Raw genomic sequence first — 21,961 nt, forward strand, 5'->3', positions numbered from 1 at the left:
CTTGGCACTTGGAACCAGTTTTGCCAGCCATCGTCGTCATTCCTTCCTAGACCTAGTCCCCAAGTGGCTAAAGCAGTCTGAACTGGCAGTCTAGTGGAGCTGTAGACCTTGGGGGAAGACATTTTCCTCTTGACACTCAGCCCTCAAGCAGAGTGTGGCACTGTGGAAACAAGAAGCTAATGTTGTGCCATGCCCATTTCAACCCCTAATTAGACCCACAGTGCTAGCTAGGGGAGGCACGGCATTATGTATTAGGTCCATTCTGAGCATGGGCAATAGTCTGGAGAATGCTGCTTCATCTTTGCAGGGAGCAGTACTGCCCTGGCATTCTTTCAGTCCAGCTGAACTGAAGTCACATCTTTGACTGTGGAGTGAGTTCCTTGGGCAACAACCACGTGTGTGTATACCATGTGCTGGAGAAGACATTAAGGGTCCACGGATGGCAGTTTGGGCAGAGGCATGTTATGTAGGAAAGGCAAATACCTGTCCAGAGTAGATGTCTATCCAGTGACAAAACATGGCTCCTCCCATGGCATAGGAGGGGTCCAATGCAGTCTTCCTGCCACTGGGTTACTGGCTGGTCACCCCAGAGAATGATGCCTTGTCAGGGACTCAGTGTTGATTTCTCATGCTGACATGTTGGGCCCTCTGCTTGGCCACAGCCAGGGCAACCGTGGCGAGTAGAAGCTCTTGTTGCCCAACCCAGGCACAGCCTCCTTGCCTGCCACCAGGGCCTCTGCTGGAGCTGGATAGAATAGGTGATCCCATCCACTTCATTATGAAAGTGCTGGCTGAGAACTTATATAGGCCACAAGTATCTGCTATCCACATATCATATTCCAAACTTCCCTGTCCACAGTTCCCCACTTACTGCCAAGTCTCTGATTGACTCATTGACTGCAGCCCTCTGATCAGAGAGTTGCACATCTAGCCATTGCCCTTCCAAGCAGAGCACACAGCCAGGAGCACTGCCCAGAATTCTTCCCATCTGGAGGCTTTCCCTGGACCACTGTCCTCAGGACGGTCCAGGAAAGGCAGCTGCCCACTCCTGAGTGGTGTCTCTACAGTGTCTAGATCAGTAGGCCAGGCCTCTGTCTTTCCTTCCTCTGTGGTCAGAAGGAACTTCCCCAGGTGCCATAGGTGTGGGTGGGGGGAAGGAAGGTCATGTAGCAGGAGAGGGAACCATAGGCATTACTTCCCATGTCGCTTCTGCATGCCTAGCAGTCATTGAAAATTCTGATTTTCCTCCCCTCTCCCAAGTGCATAGTTAACATGGGAGGATTAACAGTATAAATTTGGGGCATGATCCTGGGGTCCTTCCTTAGACGACTTCATTTGAAATGTCAGTCTAAAAACTGGCTCCTCTGAAATTGACTGAGCCTCTGCTTTTATGAATTTGGTTCGAATTCTGTTCCTTAGAATTCTGTTTACACAGATCAGGTAGAAATTTGGACATTCTCTTTCCCATGAAAATGCCATAACCAACTTGCCAACAGCATGAATCCGTGTGTGTCATATTGTCCTGATTGGATTTGTGGTTTGACTTGGCTGTCTGTCATCTTGTCTTTGGCAGTTTAGTGCCACCACTTCACCCTGACACATCCTAGGATGTCCACAAGCCCAACGGTAAGGCTAGCCTTCATGGAAGAAGGAACATGTAGCCGGCCAGTGATACTGGGGCCTCTCACATACTGTGACTCACAGTCATGGTAAAGAGTTCTCACTGGGGCCTTTTGGGGTGGGAGGAAGCGTGGATCATGTCGAATTTCTGATTATTGTGCAACTTGGCAACTCTCGGTATTTTGGAAGCGACTGGGGAAGAAGCTGTCAGTTTCGCAAGGCTTACAGGAAAGGGTATTCACAGTTGCTTCCGCTGTAATCGAGCCATTGAAGTCACTTGACACAGTAGAGAGACACGGCTTCTGATGTTCATATTAAGGAAGTACTAAGATCATCGAGAAGGACACCCCCAGTGTCGGGGAGGGATGCCAGGAGTTGTCCATTTTTCAACATGGATGGCTTATTTCCAGCCCAAACTCTAGTTCTCAGCTAGGCTCAGAGGGCTGGAAACGGGTTCATTTCAGGTCCCAGGGCTTCAAGTGAGACTGATGTGTCAGGAAGTGCACAGATGAAGACTCCTTTAGGAAGTCTTCAAGAAGCTCCCAGCAAAGATGACGGGGCGAAGATGCAGATACCCTCTGGCACACAGCTCGTGTTCATGGGGCTCAGCACTGCCAGAAGGCAGAGGTCGTGTACACAGGAAGATACACTGGCCCACCACCCTACCCAACAATCCTGTCTGCATCGTGTCTACAGGACACCATGTAAGTTCTGCCAAAATACCTGTACAGGGACAGTCAGCTCACTACTCAAGGAGTCTGTTTTGGGGGAGGCACTGAACTGTTGTTAAAAGAATCATCTTGTGGACTCAAAATCTAAAGTTTACACACCCACATGCACACATATTATGCACATTCACCTGCATACGCATGCTCATGCACACATGAACACACATATACATCCAGATACAACATGCACAGGTGTACACAGGTAGGTGCACATTTACATGCACGGATTCACATTCATAGATGCATATTCCTCCCAGCTGACCCACTTGTCCTTTAGCAAATTTTTCCTTCTAAGAGTTCTGAGAGTGGCAGTTCTTTTGTAGAGGACCTCTTTTATTCTTTTTTAATATTTAAAGGACTCATATGAGGACTCTCAGCATTGCTAATGGAAATATAAAACAGTGCAACCACTTGGGAAAATAGTAGATTTCTGAGAAGTTAAACAAACCACCTATGACTGCTATTCTACTCTCTCATAGTTGCCTAAGAATGAAAACACGAACACATGAGTGTTCACCACAGCCTACTTTGTGACGACTCCAACGTGGATACAGCCTGTCAGTCCTCTGATGAATGGACAAAGTGTAGTGAGTCCATACAGTGGAACACTACTCAGCAGTAAAAAGAAACAGCTACCGATAACATCAAAGACAGAGAAAAATCACAAGATTATTCCCAAAGCCAGACTGAAAACAAATATATACTGGATGAATCCACTAAGACAAAATTGTAGAAAATATAAAGTAATTTATAATGACAGATCACTGGTTCTTAGAGGTAAGAAAATGCATGGAGAAGCCTTTAGGACACATAAGCAATGTTGAGTACGGCAGGAATCTCAATTGTGAGGCTACTGCTTGAGTTACGCCTATGTCAGAACTTGTCAGGGGTGAACAAATAGTTAAGACTTTTCTTCCCTCCCTCCCCCTCTCTTTCTCCTTTCCTTCCTTCCTTCCTTCCTTCCTTCCTTGGGCTTGAACTCAGGGCCTCACTTGACGTTTTTACTCAAGGCTAGTGCTCTACCACTTGAGCCATCTCTACTTTTGGATTTTTTTTTTTTTTTGCTGGCTAACTGGAGATCTGAGTCTCACAGACATTTCTACCTGGGCTGGCTTCAAACCATGATGCTCAGATCTCAGCCTCCTGACTAGCATGAGCCACCGGTGCCCACCTACATTCTGTTTTGAAACAAGAACTACCTTTTCTATGCACAAACCTGCTGCTTTTTGGCTAGAGGACTTGGTGGTAAAGCTAGTTGTGTGAGAGCCACATTACTGTGTGCCAAGGAATGGTCCTCTGTGGCCTAATTTCATCAGTGCGTGAAACTTCATCTGCCTGAAACTAATAGAGTGTCCTTTGTGTGTAACCTCCCAGCAGGCTGTTGGGAACAAGGCCAGCATGGCTCAGTTATACCTCAGTGCTGGTTTTCTGTGTTTCTTATTAAGAACAAAATCCAAAAGCTCCAAGTCACAAGCAAATGTAAGGCTGCTATTCTCTGAATGTGCTGAAAAGCCTGATCAGTATGTCTTTGATATACCAAAGAACTCCCCTCTCTCTAGAAGAAAGGCCTGGATATGGTCATTTTGTCCTGAAAGTCCTGATTCCACCAGCAGCTTAGTATGAAGTTTAGGGCCAGGTGTTGTTACGATGATAACAGGCAGCGTCAGTTGTGCTTTTATAAAGAAAGGATGTACAGCTGGACTGGAAGGGTGCTTGATGCATGGTCCAGGAATGTGCAAGTGGCACACTGAGCCTGCAGCAGGTGTACAATATCCAATTATGTGGAAGAACTTGGTATGTTGGAGGCCATGGTTGAGCTTGCCCAACTGGGGCAATCACAGAACAGTTCTAGTTACTGAAACCCATTTGTGTTCTCAACCACAAACATTTCTCTTCTCACTTCCCCATCTGTGGTGGCAGGGCCATGTTCCACAGTTTGTCCAGAGGGCCCTCACCACCAAAGGACAAGGGGATGACTTTGGAAATGACAGGGCTGGAGAAGATCCCCAGAGCTGCAGTTCTGACAGGTGACTGTGAGCATATATATATGGGATCTCATATCCCATCTATAAGATCAGCTTCTCCAGGGGGTTTCTGGATGGAGGCAAATCTCAACAAGCACATTTTCACTCTAGGCTTCCTCAGAATTCATCTTTTATTATGGCAAACCCAGGGAGGCACCGCCTATCTTTGTTGCAGAGGCCATCTGCTAATTGTCCATTTTTTATTCATGGACTCAGTAGTGTTTATGGGGTGCCTACTTAGGATGAGCCCTGGTTCCGTGTGCCGGGTCCAGAGCTGGATGCGTTTATCTAGGTGGGGTGGGCGGTTACCTGAGCTCTGTAGAGTGTTGTGTATGGAATGCCATGGCACAGAGCAAGTGCGAAGAGCCTACAGCCTTACCTGGTGTGGCCTGTGCTGGAGGAGGAACGGTACAAAAGACATAGATGTGTAGGAGAGATGGTCAGCAGTAGAAGGCTGAGAAGTCACCCTGTTCCCTAAGACTCAAGAGTTTAATCGCAGGAGGAAAGCTACTCAGCCTGCTCTTCTACACGGGGCACTTCTTTCTCATTCACCTTTGCTAGGACTATCTAGCCACCTGATGGTAGTCACTGGGCCACTCTGCAGAGGCAGGACCTACGTGGATGGCTCGTCCGTGTGATTTGTTTGGAAAGATATGACACTGTCCACAGGGCTGTATTGGTAACTCAGGGCAGACTGGGCTGGCTCTGGAACATTTGGACCATGCATACCTGGACCCAGCATATCAGTTTCTTTCCAATTCCTATCCTTCTCTAAACATTTCAATGCAACCATAATAACCACAATTGACCTCACACTGGGGTGCTTAGAAAAATATAAGAGCAGTTGCCAGGTGAAGATAGTTCAGGGACAAAGACCAAATCTGAGCAGTTATTCATGGAGGTGCTGCCTGGCAGGGATAGATTTTCATACAAGAGCGGTAGCAGGACTAGACTGTCCTCGCCTGCACCTTTGAGATGGTCCAGGGCTGGGCGTGCATCCATTTTCTGCCTTGAAAACTACACAGATGGGAAGAAAATCTACCTCATCCTGCAGAGCCACCAGGCTGCTTGGAAATGCCTAACATGTTGTGAGCCAGCAATAAACACTAATAGAAATAATAGGCTTGATTCATAAGTGCTGCTTCAGAAACCCTGGTCCTGTGCGCAGTTGCTACTCATATATGTGTGTGTGTATACACATGTATGACTATATGTATGTATACATATATGTACATGTGTATGTATACATATGTGTATATATATACATATATGTGTGTATATTTATTTATCTGAACTGCTTCTGCCTTTTTGCTTAAGGAAATGATTTCTACCCATTTAGTTATTCTTTTTTGAAGTCCAATAAATAGATAGGCTTGGCACACCTGGCTCCATAGACTCCTCAGTCATTCTTGTTCCATTCCAGAAATCCTTCACAAGGATCCACATTGGAGAGATGTTGCCATTTATGCTAACAACTTATGAAAGTGTTGCATTTGTGCTCTCGAGAACAAGTCAGAGGCTGACTGCAGAGGCAAACACAAGGCAAAGTTATCCTAATGCCACACACACGTCATGGAGCCAGCAGGGTGCTCAGCCTTCGTATCTCTGCTCAGCTTGCCTATCGGCCTACTAAACAACTGTGAAGAAACTAGTGTTATGCTGTACATTCTCATTGGTTAGCAGGACTCTTTCTACCTTACTAGCAAGATAATGCCATTGGGGTGGTGCCGGAGAGAGGACAAGGTCAGATGTTGTTTCTACTTCTCAGTGCTGAGCTCAGAAGAATTTGTAAAGAACTGAAACCTCAATTTTAATCTTCCCACACTTACCAGTATTAAACCTAATGAACATTGAACTCTGTGTGAGAGGTTTTCCATGTAAGGGAGAAGTGAAAGGGAAAGAAGGGAAGATAGCTCTGTGCCTGGGCGATGAGTTCTGTCAGCTCCGGACTGGTCTCTGTGTCATGCCTAGGAAATCTCTGAGAACTTGGCACTGGCTTTGGGCCCTGCCTAAGCAAGAACCTAGTCAGTACCATGGGCAGCTGAACAAATGCAGATTGACATCAGAATCTGGACCTAGCCAAAGTCCTATCAGCCCTTGGCCTTGGCTATGAGATATGAGGACTTCATAGTTCGTTGTGGGTCCAGTAAAAGTAGCAAATACAGATGGCAGAACAATCTTTCCATCCACAGGTAAGTTCTAAGACATTTTGTGGTGCTTGAAGCTACATAGAGTACTGAAGCATATCTTCCTACTCATTCACACATGCCTCTGCTGAAGCTTATATATGAGACACAGTAGGATATTAACAATAACAAAAAGAAAAAAACCCTATCAATAAAATAGGAAGCTGGGCACTGGTGGCTCATGCCTATAATCCTAGCTCCTCAGGAGACTGAAATCTGAGGATCGTGGTGAAAAGCCAGCCCAGGGAGAAACAGGCTTAAGACTTTTTAATTAATTGCGCAAAAAAAAAAATCCTGGAGTGGAGTCGTGGCTCAAGTGCACTCACTAGCCTTGAGCAAAAGAGCTCAAGAACAGCACCCACGCCCTGAGTTCAAACCCCATGACCGATGACAAAAAAAAAAAAGTCTGTTGCTAGAGTGTTCCATCTCATTTTCAGAAAGGGATAGTGGCTGTAAACAGGACCCGAGCCATGTGACCAAGAGCAATGGAGAAGGAGAAATGAGCTTTTCCTAAATGCTAATCCAAAGAGGCCTAAAAACTGAACGGGGCTGAGGCGAGGGACTAAGGAAGACTAGGTAGAGGAAGTAGAGTCTACACTGTAACCTGCTGTAGCCTGAGGACTAGTCTGCCTGCCCCCAGGTTAGCTCCTCCCATTCAGACAACCTGATTGAAGCCCTTGAGCGCCTGGCTATCACCACTACCAGAGCCTAGCATAGTCCTTCCATGAGGTGTCTGCTGTTCGTTCTCTCATGCCTTTACTCTTCCAGCCATCTGCCCCAAAGGAGCAAAAATTCAAGGAGACATCATGCTGGTCTCTACAGTGCTGGAGACCAGTGTCATCAGGCATGGATTTGGTCTCTGTTTGGCCTTGTCAACTTCTGTAGCTTCTGGAGTGGGACTTGAGCAGGAGGCAGCCTCCCTCTCCCCCAAGACACAGGTGCCAGGGAAACTCAGCCATAGGTACAGAAGGGCACACACACGTGCATAATCAGACCAAGCCATCTGTGCTGTCTGAGGAAGTGAATCCAGTTGTTCTTAGAAGGTAGAGGGAAAGGCACAGGTTCTGAGTCTGATGGTTGATAGTTGGGTTGTGTGAGAAAAGTTTTCTGTGAGCTGAGTGGGCTGCGAGAGCAAGCTAGTCCCTCCTCTACAGAGCTGGGCATTGGAGTATGCCACTGACAGAACACATGGCAACATGACGGGAATCATGAGCAACATGGGGCCCCCTAAGAAGATGTGGTAACACATGCAAGGCCGGAGTGGCCCAGCACTGGGATTATGGGCATAATAGCAATAGAAGTCATGAACCACAGATGCAAGGGTCATCCTTGATTAGACCAGCCTAGACGCAGTCATCTAGACCTAGGTGGTGCAAGCTGACCTTGCTCCAAAGTATCACAAATACTCGATGCTGTCATGGGAAACAGGGTAGGCTCTGCGCACCTGAGGGTTCCAGCTCTCCAGTATATGTATGGGGAGGGTATCAGGGCTGACATTCACTTGAAGGGCGAGCACAGCCACCTTTCAAAGCCGCCCCAGCGTGCTCTTTCCATGTAACTCATTCATGCCAAAGGGCCCTACATCATCCTGTCTGCTCAGCAAACCCTCTCCTCCGCACAGCTGCATCGAGTGACAGCCAACCTTCTGCCCTCTCCAAGAGCTTTTCAGAACTCAGTACTGCAGTAGCTCCACTCCTTCAGAATTAGGAGAAATAGGAGGCTGGCAGCTGAGGTACAGCTGACCCACCAGCCAGTTTTTGTTTCTGTCGTTTATACCATAAAATGTTCCTTTCCGGGACATCAGGATTGGATGGGGAGATTAGAACAGGGGTTCTCCAAGATTCAGGGCTGCCAGAAATGAGTGAGGTTCCACTGGCCTATGTGGCCTGCTGTTTATTTCCCATAGGGCAGAAAGTGACATGGCCTTCTAACTGAGCCCTCGCAAGATGGCGGATTCTCTTTATCAATGGCACTGATCCCATTCGTGTGGACTCTGCAGCTTTACGTGATCACCCACTTCCCAACACCAGCACGCTTGAGAGGGGCGCTAAGCAGATGAAGTGCAAGGTGACTGCTGCTCATGCCCTCCTGTGGACCACCAAAGAGGAAACTTCCCCTGTAGTCTCTCACGTCTGTCTTGTTCCCTGCCCCCTAGTGGTGATGCATTACTAGAGAGGCCACCAGGCTGAGCGCCCTGGGGAGATGGGCTGTTCACCACCGCGGTGAGGAAAGGGCCACCCAGGGCTGCATCCCCAGAGGGGGGAAGCTGAACTGCCTCCTCGAAGGCCGCTTCCCAGGCAAATGATTTAAGTGCCTTTTTACGGTTAAATTACACACTTCCCATTGCTATATTTTTCATTCTTTTCTCATTTCCCATGAAACCATCTAGTTGTCTCCACGATACATTCAAAATTATATGGTGTGGAATCCCTGGGCTGTCCGAAATATGAGCCCTTTGAGTAAAAATCCTTGTACCCCAATTCCCAGTTATGTCTTACCATCAAAGCAAGGTCCTCTAATTTCTAACTGTCCCATCAAGGTGAAATGTTGTTGTGTTGGGTTTTACAACCCCACTATTCCATTTGATTTACCAAGTTATCTAGAAGTCTTCACTGGATTTCATTCTTGGCATCCTTGCTTGCGCAATGCTCGTCTATTTTTTCTGGATGCCTGTTGGCCTTCGGTTACACATGTTTCCTTCTGTAAACATGGATTTTCACGTTGCCGCGTCATCCTTGTTTAGTAACAGTGCAGTGAGGTGTGGTTGGGGCTGTAGGAGAGGAGAAGCTCAATGTAAAATCTTCATATACGAGGGTGATGTGATCAGCGACCTCTCCTTACAGGCCTACTGTGGTATTTCATAAGAAGCGGGGAAGAAATCGGCTTCAATTACTCTTGCTGTGTAAGAAATGACTGCAAAGCCGGTGGTTCCCAAGCCGGGCGGCCGCGCTGCACGCCTGGCTTCTGCGAGTTCCGCATGTGGGCAGAGCAGGCCGGAGGCGCTCTTTACTCCTCTCATCTCTCCGGGCCTCGGCTGAGAGCACTTGATGGACGAGGATGCTTTGTGTCTGCACTGGGGCTGCCCAGGGGCTCATTCTCATGTTTTTGGCAGCTGATTCTGGCGTTTGGCTAAAACCTCACCTATGCTATGTGCCAGCGCCTATGGCCTCCCAGGAGAGGCGCTTGGGCTTCCTCGTGACAGGGCACCTGGCTTCCGGGAGGGAGTGTGGCTGGGCCGAGCCTGGCCTGTCGCATGGCCGACTTCCAAGCGGTGGCGAAGGCCTGGCGCACGTGCTGGGGGGAGCACCCAGGCTCTCTGTATGTTGGAGGATGGGTGGGAAGGTACCATGGGGCTTTATTTAGAAAATCTAGTCTGACACATTTTCAGTCTTCTCTTTGCTCTCTGATGCCTCTCTGTTTCCTTGACCATCTCATTTTCTATTCAAACAGTCCAACAGTTCTCCCTGTGGTTCAGTGCTTGTTAATAATGTTCAAATATCAGTCCGAGTGCATCTGTTGTCCTTCAGGAGTCTCGCTCTCGGGTTCTCGCTGACATGAGAGGCTTGGCCGTGCTCAGGATGCCCACACATGGAGCTAGCTAGCCCGGGCCTCCAAGCAAGAACCCCAGTCACTGCTTCCCATCCCAGCAGAGCCTGTCACTTTAAAAACGAATTAATCGTTTTTAATGTCAGAGATGGGGCATGAACTGCCTTGAGAACCCACTGGCAGCCATAGATTGACTTCACTCTCAACTCCGTTATCCCTGAGGCTGCCCAGACTCCCGACCCTGCCTTAGTGCCGGTGAGCCCTTGCACAGAAGGCCACAGAGGTCCTTGACATTTAACCACCTGGCACGCTTGTGGTCATGGAATAGGCCACCGTAGAGCACCCACTCCTGCTCCAGGTTCACTGACAATCCTTATGTGTCTCGCTGTGTACAAATAACAACGTGCCCCGAGGCCATTTGCCTCCACAGCCCACGGCAGCTGTAGCTTCACCCTTCCCTGTGGGCTCAGGGCCATCGTCCTAGAGGAAAGCACCATATCCAGACCATTTTCCAACAGAGTCAAAAGCAAAGATGGAGTCGTGGCCCCATGCCCCTTGCTCAGAGACTTTGCAAGGAGAGCCCTGTATCCGACTCTCCACGGTCTACAGCTGTGTGGGGTGACTCGTGATGGCCGTGGTGAGGGCAGATGCGCATGGCCTCTCTCAGGTGTCCCGTGCTTTACATGCATGCATGTGTTTGATCTGTGTGACAAGTACCCTGTGGCAGGGGAAACCGAGACACCAGTGAGGTTCCACGGGCTTCTATGGGTTGGCCCTTACTTCCTGCGGGGCAAAAAGGGACGTGGTTAGGTTGGAGGGTGCAGGACTGGGGAGCAAAATTTCCCTTCTGGATCAGGTCTTCAGAGTCCTGGGGGAAGGGCTGCCTCCATTTTCCCCTAAGGCTCCTGATCCCTCAGCACCAGTCTCTTCACAGTCTCCTGTTGGAGGCTCACGGGGAACCTGAGAACCCGGTGCTGTGAACTAGAGGGAGCACAACCTCTTGGACTTTGAGGTGATAGGACCCTGCTTAACTTGAAGTCTTAAGTGTTTTGTGTACTACAACCCAGTTCATGAGGGCAGAGATCCAAGGTCTTAGGGAAGTGGGTGTTAGAATCACTTGTGCCCCACCTAGAGCAGATCCCAGTGGGGCACCCAACAACCGCCTCTCAGACCGTGCCACCGGAGGTGAAAGAGGACAGACTACCGTCCTCTGTGCAGTGCCAGGACGTGAAAGCCACGTAGAACATAGGCTCCCGGCTCCTGGCCTCCCTCCTCTTCTCTGCCCCTGATTCCCTGGGTGCTAGACACTCGTGTGGGACAGGGATGAAGGACATTTCACCTCTCTCTAGCTAAGGCTGAGCAGAAGGAGACCCTTTAGGGTATATTTCTGGGTCTGGGAATATGGCCTAGTGGCAAGAGAGCTTGCTTGCCTTGTATACATGAAGCCCTGAGTTCGATTCTCCAGCACCAGAAGTGGTGCTGTGGCTCAAGTGGCAGAGTGCTAGCCTTGAGCAAAAGGAAACCAGGGACAGTGCTCAGGCCCTGAGTCCAAGGCCCAGGACTGGCAAAAAAAAAAAAAATAGGGTATATTTCTGGTAGCTTTGCTGGTGTGGTTTTCATCTTCAAAGACTGGATGAAGTTGCAGAGGCAGGACCTAACGCTCATCTGAGAGGCTGAGTTGGGGATAGTCTTAATGTAGAAGAGGGACTGAAGAGCCACACCTGCCTTGTGGCTTCAGGTAGGGAAACACCAGCAGGAGGGTAAAAAGCCAGGGGGTGTGAAGAGCATGTTCACCCCAGTGCTGGCAAAGGTCATAGACAGCTGATCACAAAGTCAGGAAGCAGCCCTCACAGAGAGGAAACCAGAGAAATGGAGAAGGTGACGGGAACGCAAATCCCTTGAAAACACTGGGTCCGGGAGTCAAGAGCTTTTTATAGACATGCCTCACTTCTCTCTGTAGGACTGTGGCTGCAGACAGCCCCCTGTCACCATATTCACTGTGTCTGCTGACAGCTGGAAGATACCAGGGCCTTTCACCAGCACACTGATAGCATTCCTGTCCTTAGTCAGGGAATGGTGGGTTTTCTCTGGTTTCGAGCTTCTGAGATATTCTCTGTAACTGATCCAGACTGGCCTGCTTTGGGAATTTAGTGACTGTGCTCAACACTAGAGGGTTCTAGTGTTAGGGCTGACCTGAGAACCTGAGTAACTAAATATAAGTTTTGGTGTTAAAATTATAACAGCTTCTAAATTCTGGTGATGACTCCATGATAGAGGGCTGCACCCCCACCTGTGAGACTAGTTTCTTGTAGTTTGACATTTAAAAATATAGGGCGCACTTGTTCACCTCTGTACCTGGGTAGCAACCATGGTAACGGGCAGTAAAAAATGATCATAGTCATAGACTATAGAAATAACCATAATAGTAGTAGAAATGCCATGGTAACTGTTGGGTTGGTTTACTTATGATTGAGTACTGGATTGTTTTAGCCCGCTCAAGCTTGCTTAGTGGTAATGGGGAAACATGGTCGCAATTGTTAAAATGAAGTCATTACTAGTTCAGCCTGACCGCAATATTCTGCTTCTGTAAACGGCTTGCTTAATCCATTTGTGACTTGCTCTACCCCCTGCACTAACCCCCTGCATCAGTGCTACGTGACCACCTGTTGTCAATTCCTGATATCGAGGCCAGTTCCTGATATCAAAGCCAAAATAGGTAACTGAAAGGGTAGATATCCAATAGAAATAGGACAAGACTTGCTTGCTAAATGTCATCCAATCAAGTATTTGCCAAGTTGGATATGCCCTGCCCCTGTTGTAATTACAATGAAAACCCTGCCTATCTGAGGGTCGGGACTCTCAATCCAGATCCACTGTGTCGGTGACAGTTGGGAGTCCAGGCACGAGCTTGCAATAAAGACTCTCATGCGTTTGCATCGGTATCAGCTCCTTGGTGGTCTTTGGGGACCAGAAATCTAGGCATAACACTAGAAGATTGTAGACCATAGTTGGCCCTTTAGTCCTATCTACATCATCCTTGTAACTAAACTAGATATACTGGGACTGGGGCTGGGGCTGGTCAGGGTAGATAGCTTAGTGATAGAGCATTTGCTAGCATGAAGGCTCTGGGCTCCACCCTCAGCTTCACAAATAAGATAATAAAACAAATCTGCTGTATGTAGTTCCACTGCTTAGGCTTGTATTAATGGGAAGTGAAGGCTAGGCGAGGTTCCAGATGCATGGTGGGAGGGCTCTGGCGTGCATCGCTCGACTCTGGTAGAAATCTCTACAGGGCTGTCCTGGGAACTGCTATCCTGGCTGTGCCGGTGTTGCTTGGTGGCATCCCAGCAACACTAAGAAAGTTATTCTCAAAACCTCTCTCGAACAAACCCAGGGGAATGACGTGCTTGCCCGTACCACCAAGTGGGGGAGTAACTGGCCAGCCTGCTCTTTGGCTGGCACAGAACCACCATTCTGTGTAAGCACCACGTCCATCCATCGACTGACTCAGATGAAAGTCTGAACAGGCAGGATTCATTTCCTGCTTCCACTTCCTTCCTTCCGGCTGTGCCTTAGGCGCGGTGTCACCCACAGGCTCATGTGCTGAAGTTTGACCCCGTGTGGCCATGCTTACATGATGTGACCTTGAAAACTTGGGGCTTCGTGGAAGTGGATTAGGTCATTGAAGTTGCACCCCCAGGAAGAACTAGTGTGGCTTTCCAAAGTTCCTGGCTGGCTCCCACAACCGTGAATTTTGAAAAAGCAAGCCTGGTCCCTGAATCGTCCCGGTTTTCTGTGTTGACGCGCTATCTCCCCACCTCTCACCGTGTCTGTGAGGCCTTCGCCAGAGACACGACTGATGGGGCCACCTGCTCTTTTGGCCTCGAAAACTGAGCTAAATTAATCTCTTTTTAAGTACATTACTCAGGTACTTTGTCATAGCAACCAGAGCTGGACTAACATAGTGTCCCCCTGGGATTACACGCATTGTCTTATTTAAATATGTCTCAGGGCATGACCTCAGATTCATATTTAAAATCTGGATTCAAGAAGTCTTAAGATCGAACCCAGGCAACTCAACTTTCTAGTCAATTACCCCGTGTCTGTCTACTGTGTACCATGTCGGACCCTCCATTTGTCTTGTAGACTTTCTTTAAGGAATGAAATGGGGAAACATTTTGGCAAGATTTAGAACTGCACCTGGCTCACAGAGTGTTCCTCAAAAGAGATACCCGTATCATCATTTCATTTCAATAACCATGTAGCTTGTTTTCCACGTGGGGGAGCCAAGGCTAAGGTGAGATAAGTAACTTGTCTGTTCAAAATCAGCCACCTCCTCAATGGCACGGCCACCCAGTGCCACCTGGATCCAGAGCCGTTGCCATGGCCTGGGCTTCATGGGTCAAAGCCATGCAGCTGCGTACGGTGCTGGTTCCTCGGGGAGACGTCTCTTCACTTGAGGTGCTCCTTCACACGTTCATGCTGAACGTGATTGATCATCCAGAGCCACTACCAGGCCCAGCTCCCAGGTGTCTTCTTTTGAACCTAAGTGAAGGAGATCAGTGATCGTTTCCCTCCACTTTGGTTCTGAGTCCAGCAAACTGTTCTGATGGTGATGATGATGCCTGTGTCTTTGCTTTGAAGGACCAATGTCTGCTGGTTGTTCTGTCCCTTTGGGCTCCCTGTTCAAAGTGCTCAGTGCAGAGCCACAGGCTCCGAGTTCACTGAGCAAAAGCTTTGCCCCTGATAAAAGCAAAAAAATTAAAAAAAAAAAAAGCAATGCGATGAAGTGGGCATCTCTTCCAGCCAAACCAGAGGCCAGCGAAAGCAGTCAGATTTGTACCTGCTACCCGCTGCCTCCCGTTCCCTACTATTTTATGAGCTGATCCTTTTCATCTTTTTTCTCTTTTTCCAGAGCAGTATTTTTGAAAATAGGCTTTCATGTTGAAAATACCCGATAGCTTAGCGCAGTTTTTCTGTCTCTTTTAATTGGCTTGTTAGCTTCGTTCTCTTTATTCATTGGAGATCTTCTATCCTTCTGCCCTCTCTGAAAATCTGCTGCATATTTATATTGTTATAAACCCTCTCTGCTTTTCCAGTAACTGAATTTTCAAGGAGATCAGAGCTATGCCCTTTCTCCATAAAAATTTAAGTAGAGCATAGCTTTTAATTACCCTTTCCCCATCCCTGACGGGAAAGGTTTCCAAATATAAAATAATAATCAAAAAGCTTCAAGTTTAACTTGCTGCCTTGGAGCTAGACTCAACAAAGATAAGAACATCATGTTTCCTCTGGTCCTTATTCCTTTCTTTTGAACATCCCAGGTCTTCTTGAAACCTCAGGCATTCTTTGCCATGCCAAGATCATGTGGGCCAGCTTCTGCCCAGGCTTTTATGTGAGGAGCTATGGCCAGACAGCACCTGAACCTGATACCCTAGCAGCTCTTTCTCTTCAGGAAGGGAAGCCACCAGCCAGAGAACATGTTTAATAGGGAAATGTTTCAGGAAAGAAATTCAGAGTGAAAGACACCACTGCGCAAGATCCCAGCCCTCCCTCAGCTGCTCCTTTGGAGGGAAGTAACCCTCACCAAGGTTTTGCTCTGTGCTGAGGACAAGCACTGTGCTTTCCAAACTGTGTCCCAATGCCCCACGTGCCATGTATAGCTCGGGACCAGGAGCTTATGTCAAGGTACCCAAGGCAGGACCACTAACTATAGGAGTGCAGTAAGCCCTGCCCTAAAATGTTCTCACACAGCACAAGACATAGAGACTCTCCAAAACTCTCTTACTAAGTAAGATGCAGGCCCCGCTATGCCCCTATGTTTGCCTGAAGCCATATCAGATACAATGTCATTCTTGTCCTACAGGGCAGAGAACATCAAGCCGGCTGTGGGCTCCTCTGCTAATGTTTCAAGGTGGATCGAGCCCCACGATGGGGAGAGTTGGTTGTCCTGTGCACTCACGGTCTGTTTGAAATCCTACTGCCAGGTCTTGAGAAAGGAAGGAAAATAAGCCTTCCATTTTAGCTTTGCTTCCTTTCTCTGATCAGCTTTCCAGAATTATATTTAAAAGCTCCAAGTAGGGAGGTGCTTCTCCTAGAGCATTAACCCACTCTGTGTCAACTTTTGTGTCTCTTCAGAAAGAGAAAAAGAGCGGGCTGCTGAAACTCCTAGCTGGGGCGTCTACCAAGAAGAAGTCACGCTCTCCACCATCCATCTCTCCCACCCACGACCCCCAGGTCGTCATGGATTCTTCACTCCAGGGAGCCGTGGGCCCTGAAGTGTCCCCACTGTCCATCCACGGCAGAGCCGGCTCCTGTCCTATAGAGAGCGAGATGCAGGGGGCGATGGGCTTGGAGCCTCTACACAGAAAAGCAGGCTCCTTGGATCTAAACTTCTCCTCATCTCCTTCCCGACAAGCACCTCTTTGCATGGCTGCCATCCGCCCTGAGCCCAAGCCATTACCCAGAGAGAGGTAAGAAGACAATGTGGCGGGTGGGGGCCATAGTCCTACAACCCCCGAGGCTGGAGCCCGATTGGGGAAACAGAGGTAACAAGGTTTCCCTAAGGGTCAAGCTTTCCAGACCTTCTTTACCCAGCAATGCTTGGCTCCCAAGGGGGGCTGGTGCACGTCAGATACAACGCATTTGGGACCTGGAGCACATGTCGTAGTTTGAGTCCACCTGGTTCCCCAGGTAGGCATTCACCAGGAAAATTGTCAGAACCAGTGTGGGTCTGTGCACAGACACCAAGAAATCATGGAGTGAGTACACTGTGCTCCCTAACTCTAGAGACCCTGGACAGGACCCCTGGGCTAAGTCCCCCACAGGCTTATGTGCTCCACCCAAAGAACAGCACTTCTTAAGCCTCAGTCCACTGTGATGTCTCAGAATTATAAAATGGTGGGTGAACAGGGATGGAGGAGAATGATGAAAGGGGTGATACCCATCAAGACGCATTATACTTATAAACTGATTGGTTGGATGGCAACCCCTTTGTGTAATTACTTGAAGACGGTAAAAATATAATTTTGAAAAAGAATTATAAAATGGTTCCCCAAAATTGGCTTCAAGAGCATGTAGTTTATTAGGTGGAACTATACAAAATTGTCAGTGCTCAACCATTTTAACCTAAGCATGAATTGAGCACCAGTGGCTCGTGCCTGTAGTTCTAACTACTCAGGAGGCTGAGTTCTGGGGTTTGAGGTTCAAAGCTAGTCCAGGAAAGAAGGTCTGTGAGACTCTTATCTCCAGTTCACCACCAAACTGCTGGAAGTGGAGCTGTGGTTCAAGTGATAGAGCACTAACCCGGAGCAAACAAAAAGCAAAAAGCCCAAGAACAGAGTCCAGGCCCTGAGGTCCAGCCCCAGGACTGCACAATAAATAATAATAATAATAATAATAATAATAATAATAATAATGAGCAATGTCCTAGGAAAGCGTTTCTGGAATGTCTATTGGAGTCCACTCTGCCATTCAGCCATGCTGGTACTTGTAGCTTGAGGACCTGCTAATCTCTGAGGCCGTGGCTCCTGGTGCCCTGTGAGGGTGAGAGGCGGGAGACTTCACGTTTCGATCTAGATCATCTGCATTGGAGGTTGAGACAGCAGCGCACGTTTTCTGTCAAAGGCACAATAGTAAACATTGCTGTATTGTGGGATCCATGAAGTCTGTGACAACTCGGGAGCTCTGCCTTTGTAGAGGAAAAGCTGCCGTAGTCAATGCACACAAATGTGTGGTGATCCAGAAAGCACTATGGACAAACACCGAAATGTAGGTTTCCTCTAACTTGCATATGTTGTGAAATCTTTGGATTTCTTTTTCAACCTTATCAAAGAGTAACAACATACTTAGCCCTCAGGCCACACCACCCACACTTCTAGATGATGCCACCTAGGGTGGTGTTGAGATCTGGGGACACAAGGAGAACCATTCTCTTCAGGACCCTAGAGGAAGAGTAGATATGGACTTGTGAAGAACAGCTAAGTTCAAGTCAGTATTGATACCGCTGTTAGGAGCTATGGTGGCTCACGTGTACTGTACGTACTGAGTGCTCTATGCAGGGTGATACTGAGGACAGTCCACAGTAGGAATGAACTTTCACTATCAACACCAGGATGGCCAGGCTCTGCATGAAGCATCTCCTGAATGCCATCCTGTTAAAGTGGTGTGTGTGTGGGGGGTGTGTGTGTGTGTGTGTGTAGTTGTGCATAGAAGTTCAACAAAGCAATTTATGAATACAATGCATCTTGATCAGTGCCATTCCTTTCATCATTCCTCCCATCCCTCCCAACCCATCCCTTTTCTCAATTTTCTTAATTTGGTAAGGTATGAATTGAATTGTATGACGGCATTCTCCCCTGGCCCCTTTTCTCTCTTCATTTGTCTACCTCCTTCTCCTCCATTTCCTGGTGTTTATTTTGTTAGACTCTGAATTCATCTTTCTATGAAATTACACCCTTTGTGTTTTCCCCTGAATCTACTATATTTCAGTTAATACATTTATGTATGCTTGGATAGCACACCAAAGTGTTTACTTATATATTTATGAATTATTCCAGGTTCCACATTTGAGAGAAAACATACATATTTTGTCTCTTTGGGCCTGATTTAACGTATTATGTCATTTGCAAAGAAATGAAAGGATCTATTGAATCATTTTTAAGAAGAAAAAGAAAGGTTTCTCCTTTTGTGTTGGTTGTGGGGCTTGAGGGCGCTGTCCCTGAGCTCTCCTCAGCTCAAGGCTAGGGCTCTAGCTCTTGAGCTACAGCGCCACTTCCGGTTTTCTGGTGGTTAATTGCAGATAAGAGTCTCACAGACTTTCCTGCCTGGGTTGGCTTCGAACCTTGATCCTTAGACCTTAGCCTCCTGAATAGCTAGGATTGCAGGTGTGAGGCACCAGCGCCCAGCTGAAAGGTATCTTGAATGACTAAGAAGCTCGCTTCCCACTTGCTTACAGAACATGAAGAGGAGAAGGCTTTGTGAGCACAGAGCCTAAGCTCTCAGGCCCGTGGCCTCAGCCCTGCCGCATGTCAGCATCTGACCCCAGAGCCTCATGTGGGCACATTTCCCCCAGGCGTGGTATCAGCCATGTGGGTCCCTTTCTCATAGGAGCTCCCAGACTCTCAGGTGACTGGGATCACCCTGAACACTACTCATCACACAAGCACACACTGACCTTCACACACTGGGCAGAACTATGCCACACACCTACCCACACATATCGTGCAAATTCCTAACACAAAGACATAGAATCTACACACATTCAGACATGCTATACATACCAGACAAACACAAACATGTATCATACCAGCACATACATGTACTCCATACCCAGACACATAAAAAACATATCACACATGCCACGTTCCCAAACACGTAAAGACATACTACACTTACACATAACATACATACACACATACATTCCCTTTTTTCTTCCAGTCCCTCTACTTTTCTTCCTCTAGCAGGGACCAATATCAGCTGCCTATGATTTCTGAACATGGGTCTTGGTCCCTTGAAGTCACAGAGTTGATCTTACTCTTGAGAGTGGACAGACTCATCCCTGGGACTCCTGCCTTCCCAGAACCCCTAGCTTTATCTTTAAGACATGACTTCTAATCTCCTCAATAAGAGATTGTGAAATTTCTGTTCTTAAAAAAAAAAAATCACTGGAGCCTCTGATTAACTGTACCAAATCCAGAGATCACTGCCACTCTCGGAATCTTCCTTCGAATCAGGAGATGGTTGTACCCAGAGGCTCCAGGCGCCTTCTTTGTCCTCAGGAGCTCATTCAAGAAAAGCAGTTGCAGCCTAACAGCCTGGGATCAAATGACCGGTGTTTCCCAGAAGCTGCCTCCCCTCAGCCCCCTCAGCCCCAGGCCACCGGGGACCTTGAAAGCCCGGCAGGCTGGTGTTAAGGATGTGTCTGTGGCAATACTGGCTCCTTGGGCCAGGACCATGCCTATCCACAAGACGCGTGGGCTCTGACCCTCCAGGCTATGAGGAACACTCATGTCACTGCAGCATGGTGCAAAAGTGTGACCATGAGCAGGAAGTAGCCCAGGACAGTCAGCTTGGAAGTGTCCACCCCCAGCGCTGAGCAGAGAGGGGCTGCGCACAGGCAATGTCCTGCACCGATGGGCAGATTCCCAAGGGCTCAGCACCTTCGCTCCAGGGAATCTGGGAGACAACAGGGCTGCGCTCTCCACAGTGCTCTCAGAGGACGAAGTTGACGTGGAAAGCACTGCAGAGGGAGCCTTGATAGCAGCCACTGCAGAGAGCACACCTGGGCCGCTCCCCCAAACCTGTCCGGCCAGCCCTGCAGTCGTCATAGCCCTGCCCCTTCAACTGGCCAATAGTAGGCCTCTTTCACAGAGCGGGCCTGTCTGAGCCATTTGTTCGTTATTAATTTGTCAATTAATACAGACAGCTGCTGACTTACATGGTTCAACTTATGGTATTGTTACTTTATGATGGCCCTGTTTTTTGCTTTCAGTGTACTTTCTTTGTAAATTACTTGACAATTCAATTACTGTAATTCACTACTTTATTATAGACTGGGTCTATTGTTCGATGAGTTTGCTCCCATTGTAAGTTACTAGAAGTAAATGTTCTCTAGGTTAAACATATTAAAAACATTTTCAGCTTACCATATTTTTTGTGCTGGTCCTAGGGCTTGAATTTAAGGTCTGGGAACTCTCCCTGATCTTTTTTTTACTCAAGGCTAGTGCTCTACTTCTGGCTTTTTTTTTTTTGGTAGTTTAGTGGAGGTAAGAGTCTCACAGACTTTCCTACCACGGTTGGCTTCGAACTACGATCCTCAGATCTCCACCTTCCGAGTAGCTTGGATTTCATGTATAGCTACCATCCCAAAGCTTCAGCTTACCATATTTTTATTTTACAATGGGTTTATCAGGAGTAACCCTACTGTAAACTGAGGAGCATCTATGCACATGCTGATAGTGTAGTTCAACGCCCAGAGTATCGATGTAGTCTGGTCAGCATGTTGTTGCTTTATCTCCTAAACCACGTAGAGGCAAATGTTCTGGAAAGCCTCCTGGGTGGATAGATGGCCACCTGTAACCCCTGTTGTCACCGAGGGAGCAGATGACATTAGTTGTAGGTGACAGCCCTATGTACACTTGGCAGGGTAGATTATCTCACACATCGATAAAGCCAGGAGCTTGACATGGAGGTAGCTGTCCTCCTCAGCTGCTCCCCAGGCCTTTGTGACAGGGAGCAGCATTTATGGTCATGCAGCGGGATGAAGAGCTCAGAAGCTGGGAGTAAGCTGGACAGAAACATTAAACACTTGTCTCGTATAAATTCAGCTCACATCCGTCTACGCTCATTAAATCATTGAATTGCTCAGCAGCACCAAATTACTTCTTTCTAACAAATTATATTTTATTTAAAGATGCTTGTTTGTTTCACATCTGGCCGTTGAGGCAAAAGCCCAAATTAGAGCTCAGAGTCTGAGGAATCATCTCGCGCTCTGCCTTTCTTTCCCTGGGGAAGAGGGAGACGGGGCAGGTATGCGGGGAGGGCGTGGAGGATGGCAGGGAGCCCCCGGGAGGAGGGGCACAAGTCCTTGCGGACACACACAGCCTCCGTGCAGTGCCGGCGGGGGGGGGGGGGGGAACCATGCACCTGCTGGGCAGGCTGCCTGATTCTGCGAAGTGCTGGCTATCTTCCAGCAGTCCATCGGTCCTCCCACCATGAGAGGCCAGCTGACAGTCTTTGCAGAGTCACAGTCCCGAAGGAGGCACCCTGGTTCCTTTCTTCCACTCCCTGGCTCGCTGTTGGACGGTGTCGGACACTGGTCTAGCCCTTCTGCACCGTTCAGCTATTCCAAGGTACT

General features: G+C 48.1%; 1 protein-coding gene across 3 annotated transcripts in view; it reads left to right on the plus strand.

Moving 5' to 3' along the window:
- The window catches only part of Sh3rf3 (SH3 domain containing ring finger 3), a 307,314-nt gene that overhangs the window by 277,864 nt on the left and 7,489 nt on the right, over positions 1–21,961 (plus strand). For all 3 annotated transcript variants that reach the window (XR_007211826.1, XM_048352504.1, XM_048352505.1), the window contains exon 9: positions 16,243–16,577. Coding sequence is in view for 2 of the 3 variants with exons in the window: in XM_048352504.1 (XP_048208461.1) it covers positions 16,243–16,577 (335 nt within the window). In the remaining variant the exon portion in view is untranslated. The remainder of the gene's footprint in view (positions 1–16,242; positions 16,578–21,961) is intronic.

Source organism: Perognathus longimembris, chromosome 8 (assembly GCF_023159225.1).
Source record: "Perognathus longimembris pacificus isolate PPM17 chromosome 8, ASM2315922v1, whole genome shotgun sequence".
NCBI classification, from domain to species: domain Eukaryota; kingdom Metazoa; phylum Chordata; class Mammalia; order Rodentia; family Heteromyidae; genus Perognathus; species Perognathus longimembris.